The sequence below is a fragment of the Nelusetta ayraudi genome, unplaced genomic scaffold (assembly GCF_046127955.1).
Source record: "Nelusetta ayraudi isolate G7.1 ecotype Tasmania unplaced genomic scaffold, CSIRO-AGI_Nayr_v1 ptg000226l, whole genome shotgun sequence".
NCBI lineage: Eukaryota > Metazoa > Chordata > Actinopteri > Tetraodontiformes > Monacanthidae > Nelusetta > Nelusetta ayraudi.
This window is the reverse complement of record NW_027466275.1, coordinates 47,009-65,000: the sequence shown is the minus strand read 5'-3', so window position 1 is coordinate 65,000 and position 17,992 is coordinate 47,009. Positions and strand designations below refer to the sequence as shown.

General features: G+C 49.1%; 2 protein-coding genes across 2 annotated transcripts in view; both read right to left on the bottom strand.

Annotated features, from left to right (window-relative positions):
- The window catches only part of dse (dermatan sulfate epimerase), a 13,264-nt gene extending 8,335 nt beyond the window's left edge, over positions 1–4,929 (bottom strand). Inside the window, exons 1-2 of the mRNA XM_076016409.1 lie at positions 4,641–4,929; positions 1,414–1,879 (exon numbers count right to left, since the gene is read on the bottom strand). Of these exons, the coding sequence (XP_075872524.1) occupies positions 1,414–1,832 (419 nt within the window). The 5' untranslated portion in view covers positions 1,833–1,879; positions 4,641–4,929. The remainder of the gene's footprint in view (positions 1–1,413; positions 1,880–4,640) is intronic.
- Positions 4,930–5,552: 623 nt separating this feature from the next.
- Positions 5,553–17,992, bottom strand: part of nt5dc1 (5'-nucleotidase domain containing 1) — a 32,520-nt gene continuing 20,080 nt past the window's right edge. Inside the window, exons 7-12 of the mRNA XM_076016413.1 lie at positions 16,474–16,648; positions 14,825–14,922; positions 11,958–12,079; positions 9,498–9,671; positions 8,647–8,818; positions 5,553–7,094 (exon numbers count right to left, since the gene is read on the bottom strand). Coding sequence (XP_075872528.1) covers positions 6,982–7,094; positions 8,647–8,818; positions 9,498–9,671; positions 11,958–12,079; positions 14,825–14,922; positions 16,474–16,648 — 854 coding nt within the window. The 3' untranslated portion in view covers positions 5,553–6,981. The remainder of the gene's footprint in view (positions 7,095–8,646; positions 8,819–9,497; positions 9,672–11,957; positions 12,080–14,824; positions 14,923–16,473; positions 16,649–17,992) is intronic.

Genomic DNA, 17,992 nt, shown 5'->3' with positions numbered 1-17,992 from the left:
AAACCTGGGTGAGGCTTGGTGGGCTCGTGGTGCTTCTGCACCTTCTGCTCAACCATAACTCTGGTATGAAACTCTTCTGTGCAGACCAAAACTTTTTTTTTTTTTTTTTACTAGCAAAGCCTGGGTTATCAGCGCCGGCCGCTCTCACATCTGAACACTTCATTTCCTCTTGAGAGGGTGTGTGTGTAGGTGTGTGAGTGTGTGTGTGTGTGTGTGTGTGTGTGTGTGTGTGTGTGTGTGTGTGTGTGTGTGTGTGTGTGTGTGTGAGAGTCGGCAATGCAAAACAGCTGCTAAACACATTTCCTGCAGCGAGGACTCACTTTCAAGCAGAGGCCTGCCAGGGTTTTTAAACGCTGACACTTGAGCAACAGTCAGCGGTCGGGTGCATCAGGAGGTGAAGTAATAAAATAATAATAATCATTATTATTACTGGAGCGGCGGTTAACACCGTCGCCTCACAGCAAGAGTGTTGCGGGTTCGATTCCCAGGCCCGGGGGCCTCACTGTGTCTGCTGGGTCCTCCGGCTTCCTCCAACGCTCCAGCAACACGCATGTGAGGTGACCTGGGAACGCTGAACGGACCGTAGCTGTGTGTGTGTGTGTGTGTGTGTGTGTGTGTGTGTGTGTGTGTGTGTGTGTGTGTGTGAAATGACGTATGTTTGTCTTTCTATGTGGCCCTGCATGAAGTGGCCACTTGTCCAGGGTGCCACCCTGCCTTCACCCTGGAGCAGCTGGGAGAGGATCCAGCCGGGCTTTCAACTCATTACTGTAGGAATTCTGGTCAATATCTTGGCCCATTTGGATTTGGAATTCTTGGAATCTCTCTTGTCTGTTTTTTTGTGTGGACCCCAGCAAGCACAGTTCTCACATTAGCTGCGTTTCCTTGGCAGTTTTTCACACACACACAAAAAAAAAAAATATATATATATATAAAAGTGATATTTCTAAAAAATTTCCACAAAGTACAACTGGGATTTGCAGGTCTTTCCAGACCAGTCTTTTTGATTGCTGTAATTCTGGTCAAATCTCGTCCAGCATGACCCCACTGTGAGGAGGACGGAGGGACAGAAGAATTTCCAGTATAAATCTGCATTTCCATGTAGTTTGCTGTCAAGAACGCTTGTTCTCTTTGATAACGTGTAAAAAAAAAATATTCATCTCCTCCTCCGTCCAATCATAACACGGCATCTACACTGGTCAGTGAACCGGTCATGTGTTAATAACAATACTACCACTACTAATAGCAATAATAATAATAAAAATAATAATAATAATAATAATAATAATAATAATAATAATAATAAATAAATACGAATGATAATGAAAAGAAGAAGAAGAAGAAGAAGAAGAAGAAGAAGAAGAAGAAGAAGAAGCAGACGAGTGATGAAGGTGAATTAAAGACAAGGAAATGTACCAACTAGGCTGCGCCGCCATCCTCTCCATGTAGTCCTTGGCCAGGTCCAGGGCTCCGGCCCGGTGCGGGTACAGCAGGCAGAACATGGAGAGCAGGCCCAGGTTGTTGCCGTAGACCTCGTTCCAGCGGGCCGTGTACTCGGCGGGGCTCCACGGCGGCAGGTACTCCTCGGGCCGCTCCAGCATGATCTCGCCGGCCTCCCGGATCCTGCGCGCCATGTGGCGGTGGGTGCCGGCGGCGGCGGACTGCAGCTGCTCCACCTCGGCCCGGCCGAAGTACAGCATGGGGTGGCCCTCGTAGTTGCCCCCCATGAAGGGGATCCCACCGCTGGGGTCCACTTCCTCCGCCGCCGCCGTCAGCAGGGGCCACAGAAGACTTATGAAGAAGACTGTGGGCGCCCCGCGGGTGTGGGCTCTCATGGTGTCATCAGAGAGGGGAGCGTGGCGTCGGCCCCGGTCGGACTCAGCTGTGGGAGGAAGGAGACGGATTTCTGAGCGAGAGGGAGGAGGAGAGAGAGAGAGAGAGAGAGAGAGAGAGAGAGAGACTGAGGGAGAGAAGCATTCCCACATTCCTGGAATAATGAGATACAGCTGCGGTTCTGATGATGCAGGCTTTCCGTCCACCACGCTGACGGAGGCCGAGCAGAACACTGGAGGGGAACTGATGACCCGGCAGCCGGGCCCGGTGATAGCGACGGGGGGGGGCACTCGGTCTTCACGCTAGAGTTTGTCTTTTACAACGAGACGCTTTTCCATGACCCCGAGAATTGCACAAGACTACACATCGCAATAAGAAACCTGCTGATGGAAACGGCTCAACTTGGAAGAAGCTCTCAGATACGGCTCAAAGGTTTTGACGCTCTCATGAGGCGGTTTTCCACACGGATCCACGTAGAGGAATATCGCAAAAGGGTCGTGGAAACACTGTTTGGGCATTTACACGTCAGCGGACACGTGACCAGTTCACTTCACCAGTTGACTGACCAGTGAGCAGTTGACTGACCAATGAGCAGTTGACTGACCCCGTGGTCAGTGAAAATGGTTTCGCAAATGTCGCGGGACGAGATTTTCTACGAGAATTCCGGCTTCTGCGCTTCGCACCAGTCAATGGAAACGCCTGCAAATCGCAAATGCACTTTGTTGAATTTTTTTTTTTTTTTAGAATTTTGGCTTTTATTTTGCAAAAAAACTGTCACGGAAACGCAGCTGCAGACACGACAATTTTTAGCCGTTATTTTCGTACGTTGGTGTGTATCGACGGTAGCTTCAGTCTTCCTCAGAAAGGTCACCTGAGTGGTGGTGGTGGTGTTGTGTGATATCAGCGGGTATCATGGGGGTGTGGCCCACCGCTCAGATTTTGGACAGGTGGGAAACACCTCCCGCTGTCAGTAAATAACATCTCCAAATCGTCACGTGTCTGTCATAAAAGAAAAAAGCTAATGATAATAATAATAATAATAATAATAACAATGCACACCTTATGAAGACACGATGAACCTCATTCAGTGGTTGGCGTCGATATAAATCTGTCCCAAGAGCCCAAAAAAACCCGGAGGTGGAACTTGAAGGTCGCAGAAAGGGCCCACCGCTGCAACGGCGACGCTGCTATTTCTCATCATAAGAATAATCATGATGAAACAAAGCGCTTCTGCCCTCCACAGAGAGACCAGGGGGCTCAAAAAACGGGAGTAAATTCCATGACCTTAGCGCAGCGCTTGGCTGGGAGCTGATGGAAAACCCTCTGCTCGTGATTTTACACGTTCTGCACAGAGTGGAACCATCCCTGGAGGCCGTGTGCGTGTGTGTGTGTGTGTATTGGGAGAAAAGACAAGACCGCTGATGAGGCGCCACATGTCCCAAGAATACATCTTGACATTTGACCTCATGAGGAGTCACATTCCATTCCGTGAGCGTGAAGATTTTTCTGGCGATGATTCCAGAGCGTTGAGACACACTGGTGTCAAAACCTTGTCTGCTTGTACTTTAATATTCACCGGATACTCCTGCTAACGTTCGTACCTTTCGCCCGCTCCGGGACACTTTCCATCAACGTGTTTTATTGAAAGCAGCCACCTTCCGGCCTGGTAGCATCTGATGTGAGCTTGGAGTCACTTACTTTGAAAAGCTTGTTGGAAATGGAAATCCACTCCATTCTTTGCAAATTCCAGCTATCGCTAAAATGAACGCGTCTTGAGGTTTTTGCGCTGGAATATGAAAAGGTGAGTCAGCTGATTACATCACGCCTCCTCGCCGCATCCGAAAAAAGATTGTTACGACACATCTCCTCCTCGCACCCACAAATATGTTGCCTAATTTTCAGCATTGCAGTTTAGTGAGATTCTGAAAGGTTCGTTTTAAAACGAAATTTTTAATTTTGGTCCAAAAAAAAAAAAAAACTACCGGATTGAACAAGTTGTGACTTCTGGTTTTATCATCATTTGGCAAAAAAAATAAATAAAAATAAAAATAAATAAATAAAAAAAATCTGCTGAGATTTTTGACATGACGACCTCCACATGACCACTAAGGCAACCACCAGTACTGCTCCAGAACAACCCGGTGGTTCAGGTTGACTAAAGATGCTACAGCTTCACTTTCAAAACACGGTGAACCGATTGGACACGCTTTCTTATTTTATTTTAATGTAAAATCATAAAATAATAAATAACTTAAAACATAAAGTCCAAGTCCATTTCTTCTAGCAGGAACCGCTGAACTACCAGACTAGCATGATACAACGGCGGTTACGAGGGATTAATATGCCTCATGTAAAGCCATACACACACACACACACACACACACACACACACACACACACACACACACACACACACACACACACACACACACACACACACTAATTCCTCTCCTGCTCGGTGGGAACATGATCCATCTACTTTCTCCACTTTTTTCTCTCTCTCTCCCCCTCTTCAGCTCGAGGTTTTTTAGCTCAACACCTCCACGTTCCTCCTACAAGACCCCAAGTTCTAGAAAAGTCCACAAGAAAAACTTCTTCTTTTTAAACGATACTTGTGAGTTGTGTTCCCCCTCTCCCTCTTGCTGACTTTTATTTAAAAAAAAAAAAAAAAAAAAAAAGCAGGCAAACAAAAGTCGGCTTGTTCCCGTCGAACGAGTCGAACTTTATGTAGAAGAAAAAGAAGAAGAAGAAAAAGAAAAGTGAGAGGGAGTTTTTTTTTTTTTTTTAGCAGGAAAGTGAAGTTCAGTTACCTGTCAGAGGAGAAGCTCTGGAACCTTCGACGCCGTCGTCGTCGTCGTCGCCGCAGCCGCCGCCGACAACTTGGTCATGTCTTCCCGGCACCGTTCAGGCTGTCAGCAGGGGTGAAAAGTCAAGTTTTTCACGGACGGAACATCGTCCGTCAGCGGAGGGGAAGGAATGTGAGGGAACCGACCGAGGAGTGAGGAGGGGAGAGGGGGGGGGGAAAGAGGAGTGGAAGTAGGGGTGAGGTGGGGGGTTTAAAGGAGACACCGACAATTCTGGGGCCGCCCGCCCTCGTTCGGCTAAAGGGCTCAGTACTACCCGCCCAGCCCCAGCCAGTCACACCGTCACTCAACGAAGGGTTTTTTTCTCCCCCCCCGTCTGCTTCACTTCGGTAGATGTCGTTTATTAACTCCCGCCCTCTCCCTCGCCTCAAAATAAGAGGAAAAAGAAGTAGCATTAGCAATTAGCTTCTTCAAAGAAACGCCATCCTAGAAAACAAATAATCTCTTTTAAATGAACAAACTAAATTAGGCGGTGTTGATAAATGTGTGGAAAGGTGGCACTGACAGGTGGAGAGCAAAAGCATCTTTCAATGCAACTCACACAAAACAAACTGAACAACTCCGCAGGTTTTCAAAATAAGAGATAAACCAGATCCACAAATTGAGGCGGTGCCAACTTTCACGTTTGCTGAAATTATTCCTGGTTCATACTGGTAAACTGCGACCTACTTTAAGTCATTTAACAAACTTTAAATGTCGGCTAAACGCTTTTAATTTTAGTGCGATAAGGTGCAACAACATGAAGCTACCTATCAGGGTAGCACTGACTTTGGAAAAGCAAATGCAAACAAATGGAAGAAAATTGTAGATCTCTTTTATTTAATGGACAGTTATTGAACATTGGAACACAGATTTTCTTTCTTCTTCTTCTTCTTCTTCTTTTTTTTTTTTTTTAAAGAAATAAGACCACAGATGATTACTACATAAGGCAAATGTGCATGTTGAAAGTTTCCAGGTCGGATGAGAGATGTGAGGTACAATCACAACAGCCGTATGCATCACACACTTGCACACACAGCACAAGTAGTACTTCAGACGACCAATCCCACATAAATGCTAAAGGTTACGCCGCTTCTTTACAGTTTATTCTCATATTTTTTGTTTTTTGCTGTTGTTGTTTTTTTTTTTTTTTTTATGAGTGAGATGACGGTTCATCTGCGTGAGGAACACTGACACTTTAGGGAGAGCTTTTCACTTGATGGCTTACTCAGAGTCTGACGAGAGGATTGAAATCTTTCTGATCTTCACCGATTGGCACCGGACACTTTATATCAACTCTCTCTCTGTCCTTAGCAGAGCTTCCCCTCCCAAACTTAGCGTTCCCAAACTATTATGGCACAACTCCTCTATGCACACCGACAAAATGGCCATTCAGGAGTCGGCTGAAGCATATTTTCCTTACTCTGCATATGGATGAAATACCACAGGTAGTCCACAATTAATGACCATCACCCAAAAATAAAGCACGTGTTACTGTTGCACCAAAAAGAACACAGAACATCTAGCATAGTCATCATCACCATCATCCGTTATGTGTTACTGTTATTGTGTTTTCTGTGTCAAACAGCCGACACACTGGGTCATGACCTGAAGATTAACACACTGGAAGTGAAAAGTAAACTCTAAAAAAAAAATTCAGGTTCCTTACAGTAGTGTGTGTGTGTGTGGGGAGGGGGGGGTGAATAACTTTCCTGCTGTGAGCTCGCAAGGTTCTATAGACGGAGACGGGAAACACGTGTGCTTTTGTTTTGTCAAACTATCCGAAGAAAGATGGGAAAAACACACTTGAACCATCTGGACGGCCGTCTTGAGGTAATCACTCCCAAGGAATTTGTGTGGAAGAAAAAAAAAATCACTTTGGGAAGACAATGGAGCCGTATTTAAGTTTGGATCGGATCTAGAAAAATAAAGTGGAACCTGAAACATGAAAGAAAGAAAAAAAAAAAAATCAAAACAAAACAACAATTAAAAGCATAATAATTAAGAAAAACACCCGGACACATTTCCTACTCATTACTCAATGTGGTGGGACACACACACGCACTTCCACGTGGGTCTACTGAACCACGAAAACGACGTTCAGAACGGCGGTTGTGGCGTCATTACACAGCGATACGGCGGCGGCTTACATTCACATGTTTTTTTTTGTTTTGTTTTTTTCGTCTGGAAATGCGTGAGGAGGAGGAGCAATGCAGGCGCCTGCGGCTCAGTGGACGGCGGGCGAGGAGATCCTGGTGGGGGGGGGGACTACTGGCGAAAACACGGAGGCACGTTCCTCCCCTGCTTCTTACGACAAACTCTCGCATCTCTTCAGCAAAGAATCCGGAGGTCGAGGGTAGTAGCCGCTGGTGCACGGCTTGTCCGGGGAGAACCTGGGGAACTTGTAATCCAGAGGCAGACCTGGAGAGAATGGAGCACAGTTTACAATGGAGCGTCTAGGGTGGAAATAAAAAAAAAAAAAAAAAAAAAAAATCACACCACAACTTTTGTGAGTTTGTGAGGTCAAACATGAGAGCTTCCATATAAGGTTCTGGCGAAGAGGACGGCCGGCGAGGACGGTTTGTTCTGAGCATCAGCTCAGGCCAGAGAATGTTGGACTGGCACGTGTTGGATATTAGACCCATCGAAAGAAACACGTTGCGTAAAACAAATCATAAAAAAAAGAAAAAAAAAATTAGCTGGCGCGTGCCAGTAGGGTAAGAAGTTGACGGTGCTGAGAAGCGGAGCTACAGTGTTTTGATGCATAACTGGAATATTTTGGGTCCATCTGGAAGGAGGAAAAAGCAACAAAAAAAAAACAAAAAACAAAAGGTTGTTTTTGAGCTTTAGGCCGCGGCTTCCTCACGGCTCGCTTTTATTTTACGCCTCAAAGCTCAAACAGTCAAAACATGTTTTCAAAGAAAAGCAACATCTGCCGAGGCCGAGGCCGAGCGGCACCAACGCTGAGCCGGTACCATGTGTCCCACCACCACTCACCCATTCCAACCTCTGATCCCACAGACCGACTCGCAGACCAATCTCCCTGCAGGTTGAAATGATGGGACTTGTGGGTGGAGCCACAACCGCGAGGGACGGAGAATAATAGTCTGGTTGCGTTCACAATTATGTTCAATATTCCCTTACATCCCGAGAACCCTGCCCACAGATTTCCTGGAAAAAATGCTTTCTGGTTGAAGAAAAGAGCATTTTTTTATTATCATTATTATTATTTTTTTAAAGACTTTGATGGCAAGTTTCTGGGCTGAAGCAGAATTTGGCTGTTAAGTGAACTGGCTGGACAACCGCAGGCCGACGAGAGAGGAGGAAACATTTGATTCCTGACTCCTCTTTTTTCTTCTTCCCTCAGATTAACAAGAAACATTTGCACCGGATCGACTCGGCACGCCGTCTTTAACGAGTTCCTTTCTGTTGCTTTCCTGTTTGTTTCCTCTCCCGCAAATCAGTCTGGGACGTCCGCAAACAGGAAACCGATCCTCTCGGTGGAGAACCGAGTCGCCTCTTCCACCTCGTTAGTATCGGGGATGAGGCAGATATCGACGTCGGATGTGAATGTTGTCTGTGTTCCGAGGAGAAAAGCAGCATTTGTCGATGCCGATATGGGAAAGGAAAAAAAACGTTCTCCGATGATGTCCAAAATGTCACACACATAACATAAAATCACTGAAGGCTTGACGTAAAGATGCCCAAGTGGCAGCCTTGCCAAAAATAACCAAGGATCACCTTTCAAAATAAAAGCCTTCCTCTTAAATTCATAATTTTGATTGAAATAACCCAAATCGTAAGATTATCCTCCATAAATGTAAATTATTAATACACTAAATTAAATCAAATGTACATTGAGGCACCCACAAACAATCTGAACAAAGAGTTCAGAGTCCAGAGGCTCGTTGTGGAGGAGCAGAGTTGTGGTGCTTTGTCAGTGTGTGTGTCTGTGAGTGTATCCCCCCCCCACCTGCTATGTGCTCCACGCTGGGGATGGCCATGGTGCTGTACTTGTGGATGCAGTGGCAGCACCAGGTCAGCTTGCCGCCGTCCTCCTCGCCGCCACCGGCGCCTTTGTGCACGTCCACGAAATAGGATCCCCACTGATTGGACACGGCCGACGGAGCCTTCATGCCCTGGTCCTGTCGGCAGCAATGACACCCATGATGTGCGGCGTCGCATGGGGTTGGTGATAATAGCAAGTAATAACAACGATAACAATAAATGATAATTCATGCATTGACGCCGCAGCTGCGGAAGGATTTGAGGCTCTTTGAATCAATTTGCGAGGCATTAATTCTGGGTCACGGGAAGTGAAACAGGAAATGACCATTTGGTGCATGTTGAGCAACATGAGCCGGCATTACGGGGAACCGTTGGGAGGAGGATTACTGGAATCCAACATCAGCAAAATAGTTTTTAATAAGAAAATAAGAAGTTCTACTATTTTCAGAGAAGGCTGAATATAGAAATGAACATTAACAGTTGTACAAGAGCCAACGAGGACGTGCTGTCAATCTGTTGGCGGGTTCGAGCTGATGCAGGAGAGAGGAAGTGGTCGCTCTTATCGTGGCAGCTGATCCGAAAGATTGCAGAGCGTCATCATAACTCGCTTCATATCTACCATAAACCGACATGTTTTCATGTCTTCACTGCACATGCTGCTACAGCGATGTGCTACATGAGCCGAATGCATTTAGCAAAAGGAGACGACAGCAGTGAGGCGGAGGAAGCCGACAGGAAGTGGAGAGGAAGCGGAGGGGAAGCAGCTGGCCGGCCGGCGGAGGTCCGAGGCCGAGAGGAAACAGCTGCCAGACTCGCCTCAAACTTTCCCTTCTTCTCCAGCGGCTCCACCTGGGCCTCGTTGTTGAGGGCGGCGTCGCTCTTGGCCACGCCCTCCCCCTCCATCTCCTCGGCGATCATCACCGTCTCCCACTTGGCGAAGCTGCTGGCGGGGAACATGTCCGACCTCATGCTGTCTCCAAAGTACACCACCTGCAGGCAGGGGGAGGGAGGGAAGACGACACTTTAGGTTCTGGTCTGGGCTGAGGTCTCCTCCCGACCTCCACCAGACCTCCTCCAGACCTCCTCAAGAACCGGACCTCGTCCAGACCTCTTCACTGCTCGATCAGACCAGACCAGACCAGACCGGTCTGTAGAAATCATTGCAAAACCTCCTCCAGACCTCCTCCACACCTCCACCAGACCTTCTTCAGACCTACACCAGACCTCTTCCAGACCTCTGCCAAACCTCCTCCAGACCTCCTCACAGCTCAACTAGACCAGACCAGACCAGACAGGACTGGTCTGCAGAACTCATCACAAAAACCTCCTCGGACCGGCTCACCTCCTTTTGTTCTCCGAGTCTGGTGGAAAGACAAGCAAGCAGAGGCAGGCGTCGCATTCCAGCAGGCGCTTTGAAAAAAAATAAGAAAAAAGGCAGAAAAAAAGGCAGAAAAAACGAATGGCAGTGCGTCACTGTGATTGACAGACGTCGACCCGGCGTGGCAGGAAGTCAGGAGGGCGTTAACGGCTACGACGGAGCCCTTGCTGGATTCATGTTATTACTTTGAACGTTCATTTCATCAGCTTGAAAAATAAAAAAAAACTCCAAAAAGTCCACGAGCTCCTGTTGGTGGAGTCATCAGCATCATCCACTGGGTCTGATTTAAACTCTCTGTCTGTCTGGGCCCCAGAAATCCCGTCAGATACACGTAGATTAAATAGATTAACTACTAGATTAACTAGATTAACTAGAGTCAGTCTGTGTTGTCCGTCCTGAAGAGAAAAACCTCTGATCTCAGCTAAAGAAATGTGTTTTTACAGCCCCCAAGATAGAACACAAGCCTGTGTGTGTGTGTTTGTGTGTGTGTGTGTGTGTGTGTGTGTGTGTGTGTGTGTGTGTCTGCTGAGATGATCCTTTCTGCAGGAGTCCCAGGGCCGTAAAGAGGACGTGGGGGCCATTCCAGTAGTCTCTGCTGTGCCGTCTGAGCCCCCCCCCCGACTCCCCCCCTACTGCAGCTCTCACTGGAGTCACGAGCATAAATATTTACCAGAGACCAAAATTCCTGCGTGAAGGAAACGTGTTCCAGAAGAGACGCCGCAGACGTCGTCGGTTTGGACACAAAGACAGAAAGAAGCCAGAAGAGTTTCGTCACGTAAACCAAATCGAGTGGCAGCGACGGCGGCTGTCGGCGTCAGACGAAGAAGAAGAACTTCGCAGAACCTGCGACATTGTTCCCTCTGAAAAGTCACAAAAGTGTTTGTCAACCAGCAGGTGATTGGCCGCATGTGGCCCCCGGGCCATAGTTTGCCTGTGCCTGGGTTAAAGGTTAAAGCAGATCAATGGAGAACTCGGTGGACCTTCCTGCTGTATCAACCAGCTCCTTCTCCTTCAGTCCGTCATAAACAGTAAAACAATTTAAATGTAGCTCATGAGAATGTGGAGCTTCCACATTGGGAAACTCATGTGACCTCTGACCTCAGTGTGTTGGGGTAAGTTATGATTTTTTTTTTTGTGACAAAAAAAACAAAAACCACCGTCGTGGTGGCCTCAGTTCAGCTGACCTCCGCAGCTTCAACCCCCCCCCCCTCGTCTTATCAGCTCGTCACTCAGCCAGCCAGTCAGAGGGAGGCTGAGCTCAGGTAAACAGGGGCCGCTGCTCCTTAAGGAGCCCATTGTGGCGGAGCAGCGTGTGGGGCCCCACTGCAGCTCCAGGGCGCTCAATCAAAGCCTTGGTTCTCCTGAAGGATGTCAAGAGATCTGCTGCTGCGTGCAGGAGGTCTCACCTGCACTGGAGCCCCCCTCCCCCCTCCCCCCTCCCACCCCGCCACCAGGTGAACGCAGCCAGCGGTCAAAGTTCAGAGCGACTTGGGTTCGACTGTGTCGACCCTGAGGGGCGTTTAAACAGCAGCCACTAAGTGCAGGTTGACACCGAATTCCACGAGAGCTTTCTCCACGTGGCGGGGAGCCTGGAGGGGGTGAGGGGGGGAAGACAGAGAGGGCATTGAGCCCAGGGAGGCCAGGAGGAGGGGGGTGGAGGGGGGAGAGGGTGGGGGGAGGAGGGAGCCGGGCGACCAGGTCCCTGCCTCCTGGTTTCACCTACTGGGAGACCAAGCAAGCTAAAAACTCAGCTGAAAAACTTCAAATATGGCCGCCAGGAAGTGAGGCGACAACATCTGGAGGTACTGGAGACACTGGAGCTCCTCCACCTGAGGCAGGTTCCCGCCACCGACCTGGAGAGGGCAAGCCCCGCCTCCGACAGGTTAAGCTCCGCCTACCTTGGGCTCCTGTTTGCCTGTCATGGTCTTGAGCAGCTCGTGCAGGTGCAGCCAGTTGCCCTGCGAGTACCAGCCGGGCTTGTCCAGCGACGGCAGGCCTTCGCTGTCCTCCACGTCGTTCACTGAGGGAGGCAGACAAACACACACACACACACACACACACGCGGTCACACACACGCGGTCACACACGGGGAATCCAGCTGCTACACGACCGCACAGCATCACCCTAAACCTCAGCGCTCACCAGCCGCACCACAAGAAGAAACAGTAGAAGAAGAAAAAGAAAAAACACAACTGCCCATGTGACAATTACACAGCCGCCGTCCAAGAGCTGAGCGACGGCCGGGGAGGTTTCCAACCTGTGGTTCAGGGCCTCAGAGGGAACCCTCAGGGGACCAACGAGGCTCGACAGGACACAGAACCGTGAGCCACAGCTCCACGTTATCAATTTGCTTTTTAAACTACTGACCAATAACCAATGCAGAAAAATAATTAAATATAAATCTCATAAGTTTAAGAATTGATGAGGTCACAAAAAGAAAGAATATCTTGTTCATTTTTAGAATGAAGAATGCTTATTTTCTTCTTTTTGGTCATTCTGAATGTAAAATTGTAGTAAATGTATTCTTTCTAATTCTAGATATATTTTATTGAACATTTTAAACTGAAGCGTTTCAATTCTACAATAGGAGCCAGCCAATCACTACTGCATGGAGGCTTTGCTCCACTTTGGGCCTCTGGGCCGCCAGGTGTCGACCGGCCAGGCCGCCGGGGCTGCAGGTCGAGCTACCACGGGTTCAAGTTGGAGTTAAATATGCCATAAAATATTGCGACGCACACGGCAACAGCTGCCAGGACAATAAACCGGAATGGCGGGTGGGGGGGGGGGGGGGTGGGGAGCAGGGCAATGTACTTCTGCAGCGAAGAAGAAGAAGAAGAGGAGAAGGAGGAGGAGAAGGTGGAGGAGGAGGAGGCGGAGGAGAAGAAGGAGAAGAAGAAGAAGAAGAAGAAGCAGGAGAAGGAGGAGAAGAAGAAGGAGGAGAAGGAGAAGGAGAAGGAGGAGGCGGAGGAGAAGAAGGAGAAGAAGAAGAAGAAGAAGAAGAAGAAGGAACTTGCATGCTTTACATCTCCACCAGCTGCTGCATCATCAGTCTGGAACTAACACAAAGAAATCAATCAATAAAAGAACCCCGGCGTCAAATTCCTGAGAATAAACTTAACGGGCTGATAAAGTGAGGGGGGTGGGGTGGGGGGGGGAGAAGGTTTAGAAGAGGAGCCAACGAGGGAGGAGTGGTCTTGGAGAAGAAAGAAAAAAAAAAGGGGGAAAGAAAGAGAAAAAGCAGAAGGCTGCGTGGCGGCCAGAGGACGAGCAGATGCTGATTCTGCTGCTGCCAGCGTGGCAGAAAGGAGGAAGAGTGAGAGGAGGAGGAGGAGGAGGAGGAGGAGGAGAGTCATCGTACATCACGCACTCCCCCCCAACCCCTCCCCTCCTTTGTTACAGCTGCCTCAAACTGGATCCAGATGAGTGGGGGGACGGGGGGGGGGGGGGCTCCCAGCCAGCTACTGCTGAACCAAACGTGCTGATGCAATCATCTCAGCCAATAAGAAAAAAACAAACAAAAAACATTCTCATGCTGCAAACACTTTATTGTTTGACATCCAGACAATAAATGAGGCAAAAAAATATTTTTTGTTGTTGGACGACCTCATTTTCTCGAGTCCTTCAGCAGAGCAAAGATGCACATCTGAATTACAGCCAGCTGCGGTTTATAAAGATAATAAATAATTTTAAATTTTTTTTTTATTTAGCTTTTTCCTGTGACAATGCTGTTGGTTTCTGATGGAAGTGGCCGAGTGCAGCTCGTGAGGCTTTTTACTTCTTGTTTATTTTAATCCCAACGTCTTCTTGTGACTTTGAGCCAGCGGCGGCGACGGAGAAAAAACAACAACAAACCCCCCCCCCCCAAAAAAAACACTGATCTGGCAAAGCGACGGTGGTTCAATGAACTTACAGAAGCCCCCTTCTATCAGCAACAATCTTCCTGCTAATTGTTTTGACTGCGCAGCTGCAGGGGAGGAAAAAAATGTTCTCAACCCTTTGGTCCTTTTTCTTTCTCCAGACTTCCACTTTGCAGAACTACAGCACATTTTGGGGGGGTGGGGGGGGAGAGAGACACTTTTTATTCGACCTCTTTAAGGTCCAGTGTGCAAACTTTTGGCCTGATTTATGATTACTATAGGAGTAAAAGCAGTGGTGTCACTTCCCATCATGCCTCTGCAGCTCACACGACCTATTAGGCCAATCAGAAGGACCCTGGAGAAGGTCACTTTCAGACAAGAAGACCAAAACTGAAAAATGTACGATAGAAAGATTTACTATGAATCGCGTTTCAGGTCACAGTCGTCCTGTCAGCCGTTTTAAAGGCCTTTATTTTTGTATTGCAGTCTGTGGGAAAAATGCTTTTTTTTCGCCCATGGGATTTTTTTTTTGCAGCAGCAGCAGCAGTACCTCGAGTGGCCACTGGGGAAAAATCGGCACACCGCCATACTGCCAGTCCGGTATCCAGTTCTTGTAATGCATCCATGGGGTGAACGCTGACATCCTCAAATAAACCAACGAAGAAGAAGAAGAAGAAGGTGGATGAGGTGTACAGGTTTGGGAGCGCAGGCCACCGTAGTTCACTGGCAAGCTCGGGGAGGGGGGGGGGGGAGTGAAAGAGCGCTGCAATCTGGACAGATGTGCAGCTAGACTGACGTGCACGGTGTAAACCCCTGGATGTAGACGAAGTCCATACAATACAAATGCACCACATCCTGGTACCTTTGGAGGCCCCGGAGAGAGGGCGGGGCTCCAATTGGCTACTCACCCAGGGTCCTGAAGGGCCTCTGCTGGGGCACCAGGGAGAAGAAACCAGGCTTGAGGGCGTTTGTGATGATGACGTCAAACAGCTCCTCAAAGTCCTTCCTGCAAGGAAGACAGCAGAAGAAAAGCCAGCGTGAAGGACCGGCGGCGGCGAGGACGATGACTGCTGGACGGCGGCCAAGCAGCTCGGAGAGGCTCGACGGCTGGCGAGCGGCGAGGGCGATGGAGACGACGATGGAGGGCGAGAGTAAACACTCCCACACAGCTGCACGTCTGTACGGGAGGACAACGGGACAGGACGCACTTCCATATAAGGAGGCGGAGACAGTGGGATGAGACAGGAAGCGGGTTTCTGCTGGGAGCGCCGGGACTTATCAGCATCGGCATGACTATAAATGACTTTAACTGCTTGAGTGGGGAAAAGGAAAATAAAAACAGGCAAAGGACCGAGAGCAGAAATTTAAAGTGAAAGTTTGCAATGAAAGTTTCACCTCTCTTGACAACCAACACCAGCTGCGTTTCCAAAATAAAAGTCATATTTCTGAGCTTCTTCTTCTTCTTTTTTTCAAAGCTGTTCATGAAACGGTCGGTCTTGCAGTAACACAGACCAGTGTGTGTGTAGGTGTGTGTGTGTGTGTGTGTGTGTGTGAGGCCGAGTGGCCGGACCAGGCCTCAGCCACAACTTCCTCCCGCAACATAAAATGCGACCTCGTAAAGCGGCGACGGGAACGCCGTCGTTGTGCGTCTGGCAGCTGGAAGGCTGTTCTCAGCAGGGGGCGACACGTACACACACACACACACACACACACACACACACACACACACACGCGCACACACACGCACACACACACACGCAGGCCGCAGTTGTGTTGGTCAGAGGCAGAGGGGGGTCGAGAGGTGTCCAGGCCGCTGAACAGGAAGTGGGGGGCGGGGTGTCAGGGAGACCACCTGACCTTACCTGACCTCACCTGACCCGCCCCTCTCATCAGCCAGCGAGATAACAACGCCTTCACTGAGAACAAGGTGGCGCTCTGTGACCGCACACAGTGGACAATGTCCTCCTCCTCCTCCTCCGCCTCCTCCTCCTCCTCCTGCTCCTGCTGCTGCTGCTTGATGGAGTGTGTAACAGGGCTTAAGGCTACAAAAATAAAATAAGCCTGTAAACCTCCGCAGTGCAAACAGAGGGAGGCCGGCGGCTGCCCGAACAAAAAGGCAATCTGAGGTGGCGAGCGACCCGACGCAGAGCGACACCCGGGGCTCAAGAATCAACCGGATACTTTGGAACTGATACTGAGACTACACACTGGGAAAAAAAACCTTGGCTTTACATCATGGACACCTCAGCGACAGAAAGTTTATTGTGGCCTCGGAGCTTTCTCTTCTTTTTCTCGGCTTGGATTCTGTCTTTTTATCTTTCTACTGACTTTATTTTAAATGTGATGACGTCAAATATCAGATATGTCACATATCTGTGGATACTGGAATTTCAAATTAAGAAAAAAAAATATATAAAAAAAAAAAAATATATATATATATATATATACACATATGAATTTACCGCTGAGCGTCTGACGTTACCAACCGGGACACGTGACAATAACTCAGTGCAATTCATTCCACGTGTTAAAGAGAGAGGGCGCTGTGGTGCCTCACCCCAGGATGTGTTGGCAGATGAGGCGGCAGTAGTCGCTGTGGGAGCTGGTGATGAGCAGCAGCACCTTGCCGGCGTTCTTCATGCTGCGCAGCCACGACTTGACGTTGTCGGAGCAGGGCTGCAGGTAGCGGCCCGGGTCCCGCTTCACGCTGGGGAAGTAGGTGCCGGCGTCCTCTAGGGGGCGCACAAGGCAGAATGAGTGACGCTGGCTGCAGGCACAGTAAGGGCGTCGAAACAAAACAAGCACACAAACAAAACAAAAACAAAAACGACGACAAAAAAACAGAAGCACATTTTGGTTCAGATTCCAGCAGCAAAGTTTTTTTTTAAATTGCATTCGTTTTAGTGGAATCAAAAGACTTTGATAAAAAATTAAGAACATTTTTTTGATCATCAAACCGACAACATGCAGGTAAAAACGAGGAACACTGGTCCAGCAACACTGGATGTGACAAAAAAAACACACCTTTCAAAACTGGCAAAAGAAAAACAGCAACAAAAGAAAAAGACACGTTGCTGGCAGAGCTGCTGAAGCTGGTCCAGCAGCGGCTGACTGACTGGCTGACTGGCTGACTGACTGACTGGCTGACTGACTGGCTAGCTGACTGGCTAGCTGACTGGCTGACTGACTGACTGACTGACTGACTGACTGACTGGCTGGCTGGCTGACTGACTGGCTGGCTGGCTGGCTGACTGACTGGCTGGCTGGCTGACTGACTGACTGGCTGACTGACTGGCTAGCTGACTGGCTGACTGACTGGCTGACTGGCTGACTGTCTGACTGGCTGGCTGGCTGACTGACTGACTGACTGACTGACTGACTGACTGGCTGGCTGGCTGACTGGCTAGCTGACTGGTTGACTGACTGACTGGCTGACTGACTGGCTGGCTGACTGACTGGCTAGCTGACTGGCTGACTGACTGGCTGACTGGCTGACTGACTGGCTGACTGTCTGACTGGCTGGCTGGCTGACTGACTGACTGACTGACTGACTGGCTGGCTGGCTGGCTGGCTGACTGACTGGCTAGCTGACTGACTGGCTGACTGGCTGACTGACTGGCTGACTGACGGGTGAGAAGTGGCGTCGCGGCTTTCACAAGCGGGAGCAAAAAGAGGGAAAACAGGCTGGGAGGAGGAGAGAAGGAGGGGGTGGGGTGGAGTGGGGTGGGGTGAGGTGAGGTGGGGGGGGACGGACGAACGAGTGTGAATGAGTGTGTGTGTGTTCACGGGTGTTCACCAAGTGTTTACCCTGGCAGAGCCTCCGGGAGCATCACCACCGAGGCCCTCAGACTGCCGGCGTAGCGGCTGAGCAGAGAGCACCACACCACACCACACCACAACACACGACAACATACCACACCACACCAAACCAAACCACACGACCACACCACACAACACAACACAACACACTGGGGCCAACCAGCGGCACCAGGACTGGACTGCACGACTGGAGCAGCACAAATGAAAACTAAATCATATCCACTGGACCGGTGCTGAAGAAGTCAAGACCTCTGTGG